This window comes from Rhagoletis pomonella, unplaced genomic scaffold, assembly GCF_013731165.1.
Source record: "Rhagoletis pomonella isolate Grant_MI unplaced genomic scaffold, Rhpom_1.0 Rhpom_scaffold_00008, whole genome shotgun sequence".
Taxonomy (NCBI): domain Eukaryota; kingdom Metazoa; phylum Arthropoda; class Insecta; order Diptera; family Tephritidae; genus Rhagoletis; species Rhagoletis pomonella.
Genome location: NW_023458562.1, coordinates 40086370 through 40099685, shown reverse-complemented (window position 1 = coordinate 40099685; position 13316 = coordinate 40086370). Strand labels below are relative to the sequence as shown.

General features: G+C 36.3%; 2 protein-coding genes across 4 annotated transcripts in view; both read left to right on the top strand.

The window, feature by feature from the left end:
- Window positions 1–13316, top strand: part of LOC118744856 (proton-coupled amino acid transporter-like protein CG1139) — a 42004-nt gene that overhangs the window by 234 nt on the left and 28454 nt on the right. The window contains exons 2-3 of the mRNA XM_036478234.1: window positions 61–182; window positions 2181–2407. Coding sequence (XP_036334127.1) covers window positions 61–182; window positions 2181–2407 — 349 coding nt within the window. The remainder of the gene's footprint in view (window positions 1–60; window positions 183–2180; window positions 2408–13316) is intronic.
- LOC118744857 lies at window positions 9770–12039 on the top strand. 3 transcript variants are annotated; one of them, XM_036478236.1, is made up of 4 exons: window positions 9770–9860; window positions 9924–10055; window positions 10109–10289; window positions 10775–12039. In XM_036478236.1, exons 2-4 carry the CDS (start codon window positions 9936–9938, stop codon window positions 11437–11439), a joined length of 966 nt encoding a protein of 321 aa, XP_036334129.1. In that variant the 5' UTR covers window positions 9770–9860; window positions 9924–9935; the 3' UTR covers window positions 11440–12039. The 3 variants fall into 3 exon arrangements, with proteins under 3 accessions (XP_036334129.1, XP_036334130.1, XP_036334128.1); XM_036478237.1 differs by having other exon boundaries at window positions 9802–9997; XM_036478235.1 differs by having other exon boundaries at window positions 9802–10055.

Genomic DNA, 13316 nt, shown 5'->3' with positions numbered 1-13316 from the left:
GAGAAAGTCGTTACGTGCGTAGAAAGTGTTTGTCATATAGCCATTTTGGGCTAATTCCAGATGTCTGGCTTGTATGAGATAGCAAAACGAAGACGAGTGCCAGTCTTTACGTATGCCGAGGGCGTGGTGGAAGCACTTGCTGAGGGTCCACCGTGTATGCGTGGACTGCAGAGAGTATTACGGTTAGTATCACGATTGAGAGAATACAAAGGTTGCGCCGATCTCGGACCGCTATTCCTCTCTTAACGAATTTGAGAGAATCGTTGTTTGCATGACGTCACACTGGTGCAACTTGTTTACGTTTTCCTTGCAACATTTTTTCTTCTTCCATTCTTGCTCACGTTTTGGCATTTCTCTCGCAATTGCACCAGTGCGACGTCACACAAAAGTTATTCTCAAAAATCCTCTCTGATCGGCGCAATCTTGTATTCCATCACTCTTGGGTTAGTATCGTATTTATATAAATAGAAGAAAATACTCGCACTGACTATATAAACAGTTAAAAAAGTATAATAGTCTAGATAGTCTAGACTTGACTTACGTAGGAAATCGTCAATGATAACTCAACACGTCAAGTCAGCCGGAAGCGTAAATATTTAGTTTTTATATTTTCCTTTTCAGCTTGGTCACTTTTCCGCATATAAGCAACTTCAAAAACTTCGTAAACCAAATAATATTGCGTTGGCCAATATATTAGGTAACGTTACGTAAATTAAGTCCGGACTAACTGAGCCCCAAGTTCGTAGAGGTGGAGGTGTTTTCGATGTTTTAAAGCAAAACATCGATTGTTGTGAAAAACGGCGTTAAAAGGCAAAACTAAGTTGGTACTTAAAGTTGTTCTTGACAACCCATTAAAAATTACGTTAAAAAGCCGCTTTAAATATGAACTTAGTTTTGACTATGAATACGCCTGAATAAGTTTTTTCAAATGAAATAAATCAAAAAGACCTTTTGTGGAGCTATTTCCTTCCATGAAAGTGTTTTTCTCTAAACCTGCGCTCCCTAGTGGATAAATTCGTCTGTCATATTACATTGCCATCGGGTTTTGCGCTAAGTTTAAAGTTTTAAGTTTCTAGCTCATCGGGAAGTTGGGTAAAATTGATAGCAAAATTAGTAAGTGAAGTTTGGTAAAACCTAACCTTTTTATTCACTGGGATTAACAAAAAACTATTAAGAAGAGAACGGCGGCGGCTGTGGTGTAGTTTGTATGTTTGCTGGCCGTGGGATTCGAACGCACTACCTCGCGGCATGCTTAATCCGCAATACTGCCGTCTGTCAGGGAACAATAGGTTTGTATAGTAACCAATAGTCAGTACTAATTTGTACTGGAACCTGCAAATTTTTACTGGAAAAGCGTATGATAACCCAAAAAATTTGCAAGAGAGCACTGAATCGAGAGCGTAACAACACGGGAGAGCTGCAAATTCTTGCTAGTGAAATTTTTACTAGCAGAAATTAGCTAGCTGAAGAAGAAGAAGAATAAATGTCAAAAGCCACCATTTGTTGAATTGGTTTAGCACAAACAAAAGTAAAAGGAGTTTAAATCAAAATATTGTGACTGTGTAAGTGCTTGTGTGTAAAGCAGAGTTTAAGACTGATTTATAAATAGTAAAATGCATGATAAAAATATAGTAAGGTAGAACCGCTGAGAGTCACTTTTAAGATTCTTGACGTTTCCAAACAATTTAATTTTTAAATTTACTCACAAACTCACACACACATTTTCATTTTCAATCTCAAGCAACAACAATTTCGAACAATTTCAATTTTTTATTTTCACTTTTATATGATTTTAAAATGTTGGCAAACTTCAAAAAAAAATCATGGCCGACAAATTGAGAGAACGGTTATACCTTGCTATGTTTTTATCATGGTAAAATGTTTACAGCAGAATGTCAAAACAGTGCAACGACTGTTCACTTGCAAGTTTTTGCTAGTTTTGTGTTCATTAACTTTTTCTGCTAGTTTTCTCTTCTTCTCAATTTTACGCTCTATTTTGCTTTTACGCTCTCGCTGCAATGTTTTACTGGAGAAGTTACTATACAAACCTAATTTTGATTAGAGCCACTGCGCCGTTAACCCTGATTAACGTTGCTGTTGGTCTCTACTATACGATACTCTTATCCCAAACTGTTTAGTAGAGATTTTCTATTAATTGTCTCTTTCTTTTATAATTACAGTTGCAGTGTGAACTCATTTCTTTTCGTTTATCATTTCGGTTCCTGTTGTGTCTACGTTGTTTTCATAGCGAATTGTGTGAAAGATCTTGGTGATCATTATTGGTCCATTTGGGATAGTCGAATATACATGTGCTACGAAATCCTCCCACTATGTTTGATTTACTGTATACCGAACTTGAAGTCATTGGTTCCTTATGCGATGATCGCAAATTTTTCACTATTGTTTGGTAAGTTGGCTTATGGTTATTTCGTTTCTACCAAAAAATGTTGCCCTAGCACGTTACAAAATGTGCTTGATGTAACACTCAACCCTTTGAAAAGGCATGTTTTTGCCTTCTTGTCCTTGTCCAGCTCACGCATTTCATTATTAGTCTGTTCCTTTGAACTTCGGACTAAAACCTGTGGAACTGTCAAACTACAATTTTACGCTCTCAAATGAGAGTAAAAGGAGAACAGATGCAGAAGTGCATAGGAACGCAAAAAGCACTATTTCCTGTAAAATCGTCAGACGGTTTGTTTACATGTCATTGGTACTACACCGATTTGGCTGAAATATCACTAAATAATTATTAAAATTTATACATATTCAAATATTTCGTTGTTTACTTCCATTTTTTAACAAATATAAGCTTCTTTGCTTTCACTGCTTTCTGTTTTTGTTTGCACATGTAAATCAGCTGATCGTTTGACACTTTTCATGAACTTACAGGAAAAAAATCTCCGGACTAAATCCTGTAACTTCTGACTAGGAACAGTTGCTCATTTACTCTCTCAAATGTGTTCCCACTTACAGGTTTTGTGTCAATAGGAACGACTTCCTGTAAGTTCTGACTAAATCCTGTAAACCGGACTGCTATTGGAACAGACTATATATTATCGTTTTAAGCAAACATCTGATTTTCAGGGCAACCATCTCCCCTGACAAATCTTCAAAGGGCAGAAAAGGTGCCTTTTTTAAACGAACCTTTAAGGAATGAACACATAATGTTTTCACCCTTTGCACTTAATTTAGAATCGAGCACGAAAAGAGAAAGGGGCAATCAAAAGGCAAAATTTCTTGGTAGAAAAGAAATCACCATTATTGAAATAACCCTGCAAACCAAAGTTCCCGAAATCTTAAGGAAATCGTTAGGAGTATCTCATTTCTGTAAAGATTTTTTTCCGAATTTTCAAAGAAAATTATATGAAGCGGTTGACACGAACTCGTAAAGAAATTTCTGTACGAAAAATAAAGAAAATTCTGGAAAAGTTCTGAAAGATATTATTCACATAGCAGCATTATTTTCGTTGCTTCACAGATTTTCTTCCGAAATTTCGTAAAAGAATGGAAGTGTGCGTAATTTATTTAATTTTAGAAAATTCAGCAAAAAATCGAATTAGATCTTAACGAATTCTTTAAAATTTCTTTACAATGCAGAATACTCTGAAAAAATGGTTTGCAGGGAAATTTAATATTAAATGTTTAAAACTTGTATGTGTAACTTAATATTTAAATGTCTATTCTGCCAAATTTTAAAACTTTTTCGCATTCTAGGTACTCTCGTACCCGGTAAATTTTATTACCATCTCATAAGCTGGTAATGAAGTAGGGACAGGTAAATTCGATATTCGAAGCTTCGAGATTCGAATTTTCATCGAATTTTTGCTCCACAATCGAACTTTGTGGTGCTAAAATTCGGATAAAATCGAATTTTTGAAAAAAAAAGAAATCGAGTTTTGTCTTTATTTGCAAAAGCTCTGCAACTTTCTTCTTTCTGATTAAACTTGCCATCAATATGTGTGTTTTGACGCCCTATTATTTTGTTCCTTGTTTACTTAAATATCTCGCTTTAAAAAGCAAAATCATACGTTGCCATTTAATGTAATACTTTTTATTAGTTGTAAAAGTATAAACATACGTATAAATTTATATGTATGTGACGTGAAGTACATACAAATTTCTTTTGTTCTTGTAACGTAAGAAAAATAAATAAAAGTACATACATTATACGTCTCAAAAAATTAGTTTCAATATACATTTCGTTATTTTTTAATTGATAGATACTAAAAAAATACATGATATAAATTTTCGGATTTTTCTCTGATACTTTTTGAGAAAAAAATGCTTATGTCGGTGATGGTTGATTTTTCCGACAGGGTGGTAAGATGATTCATTTTGGAACGAATTTCAAGCTTGGTTTGCAGACAAGCCGGTTAGGGAATTATGCCATCTTCAGGGTCATTTTACGTTCTGTCTGGTTCGAATTTTTGTCCTTAATTTATGTTCATTTATCCTAGGTAATGTGATTTTCTTCGATGATTAATTATTAGATACTAGATCGCCCACACCTGCTTCGCTGAGTGTATGAAATTTCTACGTGCTACATTGAGCAAAATTTAGTTCAAGAAAACTTAATTAGAAAACAGGAGGTTTAAAATTTGTTTAACCATCTTCAAAATATTTTCAAATTAAAACCTTATTTGTCAGACGCCCCAAGGATGGTCATAGGCTAAACAAAATTTCGATCTATAAAAAGAGCGTGACACGTTCCATCCAAACAGTTTTTTGTGTGCTTTTGGGTGGCTCTCTGGATAGTATAGACAATTTCACTCGTCACTTTGGCTAATATTCAGAATATGTATTGGTAACGGTACAGGCAATACTACTGCCAAAAAAAGCCGCCAGGTGTCGCTGGAGTCATTACGAATAATCGCCAAGTTTGAAAAAGTGCCGTGAATATCAGATTAAATCGACCTGCTGCACCACTGAGTATATCGAACTCTTGTGTGTTATGATTAAAGCTTCATTCGGAGACCCAAGGCTGAGTTGTGCAGGGGTAAATCTCAAATCACCACCGATAAATCTACCGCCAGAACCATTGCGCGCATTTTACTGTAATACTTAATTTAAAATAATTGAATTTAATTTGTAAAAAGGTGGCCACCCTTGTGAAAGACTTAAATATTATGCAAAACATTCAAACTAACGGTTTCTTAACAATATTTCGTTAGGCAACCATATTTTAATTCTTCAGATAGCTTGCGTATAATTAATTTAAATTTGACTTTTCAAACAGGTGGCAACCCTTTTCAAAATATATTCGCTACTACAGCTTTTTAAGTGAGTTTCATCTTCGGTGTCTCGATATTAACATCCGTTATGTTTGGCATTTGCAAGTTAGTTTATACACTCCTTGTTTATCCAATGGGTTTACTTGATTTCTGTTCCGTATCCGTCCCACGTTTTTATTTGTTCTAAATGATGTGCAAAGTTTGTGTTTCTGGAACAGCTTTGCTAGTTTGTACTTTGACTTTCCAGTATAGGTTAATACCGCACAATTTTTGTCATTGTTCTCTTCTCTGTTTGACTTTTTGTTTCAGTGCTGCCTTCGGATTTCCTCTACCAGATCTCCCTTGCATCCTTTATTAGCCGCTATGGCATGTATTTCCTTCAGTTCTTTTTTGTATCTTTCTTTTGTTAGACCACACACATACTCACCAGCGCAAACATTGAAAAAATAGCCAGATTCGTTAAAACTATTGATTTAGCTATTCAACCACTACGAATGTTTTCTCCACCGTTGAAATGCACGATAAAAAACACACTAAACAATAAACGAATGCAAAGAACAAGAAGCAAAGATGCAAAGTGAATCACGAATGTGTTGCGTAAACAGGGCTCGAATCGTCACATACGATATAGTATTACTCGCCACGTAAAACCACATTTTTCGGATTATGACATACGTGAAGGTACTCTTTGTCCCATTCAGCTTATACCGCCTGACTTATCGCGTAATTTTCTTTCGTATCGTTTTCGATCCGTGAACGGATGTTACGATTCGAGCTCAGGTTGATTCGCCGTTTGTAATTGAGAGAGCGAACCACGTGATTTGGTTGTCGTGGAAACGCCGTTTTAGAAAGGCACAGTTGAGTAGTTCCGCTCAGCTCACCAGTTGGCAACTTTTCGCCATTTTTTCCATCACCAAATTTTATCGCTACCTGAATTCAACATGTGGTTAGCCTAAACAGCTGATCGAAAAGGCTTACGCCGTTTATATTAAATGTAACTCCGATTTGTTAGGAGGCAGCAGCAAATCAATTTATTTTATTTTACTGGTGTGATAAAATATTTTCAGCCTTATCATGAGTTTCGTTTTCCCCGAACCGGTTCACTTTTCACTTTTGGTTTCCATGGTTTTACTGTGGGCGGATGACAAATTTCGGATGATTTTTGGAAACTCAGGATAAGGCAGTTTATAATAATAAATACTACGTTTCTAAATGTATGTTTATTAAGATGTTTGCTTTATAATTATATACAGTTTAATTCGTTATAACATTGAGCGAATTTTCCAACAAACCGGCAGCTCCGCGTTGAAGTGGAAACACAACTTCATTTGTTTACATTTATCAGCTGTTCATTTGACAGCATATTCATCAAGCCGTTTCTAACACTAGCCACACACGACGAACATGCTCGCTGTCATTTGCACAGACGGTGAGCGGCTCATATGTGAACTTGTTGTTATAGTGTAAAAACAAAGTTGATCTGAAACCCAACACACACATATCCACAATTAAACTTAAGTGCCATTTAAATATTGATTTGAAATTGGCCCTAAGTCATGCGCTAAGTAATTTGTGAACTACCCTGTTTCCACGCAACACACACATTCGTAATTCGTTTGCCAGCACTACTTCTTGTTCTTGTTCTTCGCCATTTGTTATTTTTTTTTGGGTACTGAAAATATCGAAAATGGAGCAAAAATTTAAATTATATGGACGATTTTATTTTATATAGAGAATATTTTATTAACAAATTTTTCAGCAACTAGAAAACGTCGATATATTTCCGGTAAATATTAGAGAAGGCACCGATTCGTTCGTCATTCGCATGGTAATTGGATCTCAATTACCTACAAATGAGGTAATTCGCTCTCAAAATTTTGTATGGCGAATTACGTAATTCTAAGTGTAATTGGATGGCGAATAACGAATGGGAGGGCGAATTACGAATGAGAGAGCGAATTGCAAATTGTAGAAACGTCGTATAACGATTATCCTTATTTGCAAGAAGGCCAAATTACAGTACAATCAACTTTATTGTACAGCAAACACTTTACGATACTCGTTAAAGCAATTAGATACACCACTGTACCAAACTTGCTAAACAATTGATCTCTGTTTCACAACCGAGCTTGTAGCTTGCTGATTCGCAACTGAACTGTACCAGCGCCTTTAAGCTCGTCGGCGATTTCAAGCATCCGTTGATGGTTACCCCAGCAACGAGTACATGTGTGAGTGTCGGGTTGAATGTCGGGTGCTTGAAGCTTGCCCGGCGACACTCAAGCATAAAGCGTCAACACCATTTGCAATAAAATTTCGTAGTGGGCGGACGTAAACATGTCTTCATCGGATGACGATTTTTTTGCTACTTGCCACTAAAATCTTTATCTTCCGCGAACTTGCTCATTTTACATATCACAACAAACTAACACACTAATGCTTGTCAACGCTTTGCGCCACTATCAAACAGACCGCTTGTCAAGCGGTCGCGTTGATGGAAAATCAAAAATTTTTGATTTTCCATCAACGCGAGCCGACAACAAGTACGTGTGACACGACGATCTCCGATTGCCTCGGTTGCTGGGGTAACCATCAACGGATGCTTGAAATCGCCGACGAGCTTTATACGCGCGCTGCTTCGCACACATGGTAACTCTAGAACATTCTGACATCTATCGCACATTGTCTCATTCTCTCGCCGTTCGCAGTATTCTTCCACTTGAAAGAAGTTCGGTGCAGCGAACAAAGCGAACAGCGAACAAAGGTGGCGCCGTCAGTGGTACCGCTACTTTGGTTTTGCCGATTTTGACAGTTGTGGTAACTTGTAAATAAACCTTTGTTTACAAATCAGCGAAGAGAAATTTGAATTATTAGTGAAAAATCAGTTTAAATTGTGTTAATTTACAATTTGTGAGTGATTTTTGAGTTGAAGACTGCGTAAAAACTAATAAAATTAAGTGATGTGTGTTAAATTGCGACAGCCATCAAGATACAAGATGCGTAGATGCAAGTGTAGCGCTGGGACGAATCGCTGCATTTTGTGTACATAGGTCACGGCAAAGCCGTTCTCGAAATGTTTTTTATTACATTAACAGCATTTCCTCACAATGATGTTGCTTCTGCTCCAAGCAGCCTCCATTAGCAAGTTAACTAATCAATCCCGCTGAGATGCTGCCGCAGTTTTCTGCAGCAGCCTTAATTGCAAAGCAATGGAGTGCACTAAAACGTTTGCTGAAGCAGCAGAATGCAATATTTTCGCATTTAGCAAAATTAAAACACGTTTTTCGCTGTAAAGTGAACTGTTTTGGCAGTTTCAACTCGTTCTTCTTTTCGCTCTATTCTTTGTTTACTTGTGGTACAACACTTGTGTTTACTTGTGTGTCAACGCCCAGGACGGCGCAATCTTGTACTCTATCATTCTTGCTTCTGCCCATCTTTTTTTGGCAACACAAAACGGAGAATTCTACTTTGTAAGGGCTATGATCCCTAAAGCTGGTGCCCGATGAAACGCTTGCTTCGCTTTGCGTGACAGTTTCGATTGCACAGATATGTTGAATTGTATGAAAATGCACAAAGCATGCCATATAGATCGTTGCAGCTGCAGCGAGAAGCGAAAAGATGGCCAACTCCCATCTTCTTGCGCGCGTTGACAATCAGCCGGTTTAATATTTATTTTGTTTCTTCCAAATTCGAGTTTTCATGCAGACACATAAAATTCAATTGCATTGCTAATATTTTAAAAGCTAAATATATAAAATCCACAGCAATTTTAACGAGAAAAAAGCAGTATAAAATTGTTTTCTTTGCGTTCAATGTGGCATACCTTTTGCGTCTCGCGCTTTACTGGCAAAGTTATAAATGTCACGCAGCGCCACAAACCGTATGATTGTCAACGCGCGCAAAAAGATGGAAGTTGGCCATCTTTTCGATTCGCGCTGCAGCCTGCAATGATCTATGTGGCATGCTTGGTGCATTTTCATACAATTCATCTTATCTGTCAAAGCGAATCTGTCACGCAAAGCAAAGTAAGCGTTTTATCTGGCATCAGCTTTAAGCTTCCGCTCCTTTTTTGGCACAAAAAACTATGATATCCCCTACCACTTGCCACTTGCTTGTAAATGCATTTATATTTCTTATTATCATCATAGAGAACAGAGCGGCGAATTCATATAAGAATTCGCTTTGGTAGAGAATAGTTACAGACAAGGCGAATACATGTATAAATTCGCCTTGGTTACAGAAACGAGCTACAGCTTAAAAAGTACTATCGATCTGCATTTTTAGTATTTCCATAGCTGACCGGTTGGTTATCTCGATTTGTTCTTTTATTTTGAGTTAAAAAATATTTCTCGGTTATGCACAAGTTTATTCACGTACTTACAATCATATGTATGTACATATGTAAATAAGTATGTACATATATTCATATGTCCGTTCATTGCCCCATGTTCTGCTATTAACACAAATAGTGATGTTGCGAGAAAATATCTTTAGTGTAGACAACACATAAACAAAAATTTAACTGGCAATGCTGGCTACAGCTTTCACTCAGGGTTGCTATCGTAGCAAACTACATAGCCGTACACAAACAACAAATACCATGGAAAATATTGCTTATTTACTACGAAAGGTGTAAGTTTAACACGCTCGCTACAGAATTTGCTATTGATTACTTATCGATTTGCTTGCGTGCAGAATAAATTGATTATGAATATTACTGCCGATGTTCAAAAGAGGACGAGGCTGAGAGTCGCGCCCAATAAAAAATGGTCAGAAAAAGAAGTTGATATTATTTTAGATTACATACAACGGTCAATTGATTTCGAGGTAAGAAAAACATCAACACTTCATTGTTGTACTCTTTCGCATTATTTTTCTAGGTGCCTTGCGCTCAAGCATATTACAGACAAATGATTAAGCTTACTGGAATTGATGCCGAATGGAATACACTCAGATGGAAAGTGAGAAATATGCGCATTGCTTTGAAAAAAGCAAATGACTGGCTAAGATCCCCTCAATGTGAGAGTATGACTGGCCCCACAAGAGAACATGAAATTGAAAGTAAGTAAATACATACATACATCAGTATATCGTCGGCTGAGTGGAATATCGCGTTTGTAAATTAAGTTCTGAGATAGTGCGTTCTTCAACCAAATTCTGACATAGGGAGTTTTCAAACCGTTTGTTAAGATACAGCGTTTTAGAACTGGCAGCTGAGATAGGGTGATCTTCCACACAGCCGAGGAAATACAACGATATATTTGTGGCATTTTGATAAACAACTTAACTCGAGTTAGTCCATTTGCTCTTTATAGTAATATTTCATTGGGTTCACATTTTAACGAATAACTAGCCACAGGTGTGTTTGAAAGTGCATTTTCAGCAGAAGCTTAATAAAACGATAACAATTTTTAAGGGACACCTAGTATTTTTTAGTCCGAATTCAAACCTACTAAACTCTCTCAGGTTGTTTTATCACAAGTTCACAGATACATAGTAAATATGTATGTATGCAGGTATGTAACTTTAATAATTTTTATTTGCAGGATATGTTTTGAGCGTTTGCCCATATTATAAAAGACTAACCGAAATTTTTGGAGATGGTTATGGTAAAGGAAAAACTGCGAAATTTTCGCGCCATAATAATGCAAGCAAGAATGAACCAACAGAAAAAGAGCAATCACTTTCAATGATGTATGATGACGATAGTTCTTCTCAGCATTTAAGTGATAATCCACTAGCCATAACGCCTGAACAACAAACGCAGCACTCTTTCGGCTCTGTTTCTCCGAATTCAACTGATGTAGTCTATTTACCAAAAAAAGAACAAATTGAGGAATACGAAGTGCAACAAATTTGTGGACAAATATACAAACAAGAGTACAATTTGATGAGGCATTGTGGGCCGCAAGGCGAAGAAGAAAAATTTGAGAGCAATGAATTTATCAAAAGTTTTAGAACTGTTGAAATGAGAGAAATTGAGTTGAAGCGCTATGAACTAGAGAAACTAAAAATGCAGTTCGACAGGGAAAAATTTAATAAGGAAATGGAATTACAAGAAAAACGTTTGAAACTGGAGGAGGAAAAACTAAAAATAGAGGAGAGGTGGCAACAAAAAGAATTTGAGTTGAAGAAGTTAGAGATTGAGAAAAACGAACGGATAGCTATATATGAAATTGATAAAAAATATAGAAACAAACCTAATTCGTAAAATGTATACATGTGTAAAAGTCCATTTGCAAATTTGTGTAATCTTTTAATTATGAGCGCATTTCAGGGATCATCAAGGGCGTTCCCTTCTAATTCTAAAAGGGGAAAGCAAAAATGCACTTTTTTATTTTGATATGTATGTACATTTGTGTTAGCAAATAAGTAATTATGTTTATGCATTAAAAAAATCATGTACAGAATAATATATGTAATGTATTTTGTTAAATCCATTCAATCAATGTACGTGTGTGTATGTCAGAAACAAGTACATAAGTCTCAGCAGTAAAAACGGAAATTTTAAATGTGTTTTGTGCAGAAAATGTACCAGACCATACAAAAATATCAAAACTTAAATGTCATTCCTTCTTCAAACTTGCAGATACTAAATTAAAAGGACTAAAAAACAATCATTCATTACCAAAATTGTTGCCACTTCTTGTAACTGCTATTCCAGGTATGTTGGTAGCGCTTTGTATATACTCAGCAATGTAGCTAAGCAGTTTGTTTTTATGTATGGTTGCAATATTTTTACCAGAGGGCAATTCTAGTTTTATGAAACTGTGAGGTGAAAATAAAAAATTCTATGTCAGTGAAAATTTAATTTTTTCGCTTTATCATTTCGTTATATTATTTTAAGCGATTCTCGATCATTGAAGGCTTTCGCATTAACATCTAACCAGTAAATATTTGGCCCGCTGGCTATCGAAGATCGAAAGTGAAATTCGTATTATGAGCTATGCAAGCGTGTCGAAACTTTCGTTGAGTATCGAATTTTCTGTCGAACAGAATTTTGCTTTCGTTGGTGTTGCGAAGTGTTAGAAAATTGTAAAAAATTTATGATTTTGTCTTTGTTTTCTTACTTTGTGGCGGCTAGACACTAATTTTAAACAGTTTTTATTAATTTCATGCATTATACGGAAGCTCAGGTCTGGTTTTACTTATGAAAGAAAATCCCAATACGCTGTTGGCACGATCTTTGAGAACAAGATCATAGAGCTGTTTATAGTTCTAATATATTTTAAATAGATTTGGATCACAAAATTTCTTAAATATATTGTATGTCAAAATATATTCGAAAGACTGCACTAAGGGCCGGTTGTTCAATGTCTGGTTATCACTACCACTACACTATCGACGATTTCGACATGTTGCATGTAACATGTGATCGGTAAAGCAGCCGTTGTACTTTCCCGGAGGTTCTACCTCCGATTTGTGCTAATCAGACATTGAACAACCGGCCCTTAAAGGTTTTCTGCTCCTGGCCAGTTTTCTAAGCTCTCATTCTCTGATGAATCGTACAACCAGAACCCCGTTGTACTAATTAACATTTTTTACCACGTTTTTATAAACTGGCTTTCTTTTTTATTTCATATTACTTTGCTAAAATTTACATAGATATGTACATACGTATGTATAAGCCATATATGTAATACTCCTATATTGGCAGTAACTGCCATATCTAAACAAGAGCGTGGGGCGGAGCGGTTTCTGACGCCTAGCGTTAGCGCCGAAGTGCCATGCCTAAACAAAAGCGTCAACGCTACGTCAAATGCATAAATAACACCAACAATAAGCATAGGTTTGTTTGTGTGTAACACGAAAATGACAGTTTCGCCATTTTCTGCAGCCAACTTTAATCTAACGCCATGTCAAAATCGGATTTTCCAACCGCTCAGCGTTGACGCCGCGTTGTTTCGGTATGCTTCATACAAATTGTATGGGCATGAGAGTTTTTTGACAGCCAGACATCGCTGACGCTTTTGTTTAGGTATGGCAGTAAGAGCTAGTACCGTCCGAAAACACTACAGAACAGATATATCAATAAACACGTACGAAAGAAAAGGAACACATACGTTTATAAATAAACATGTACACAAG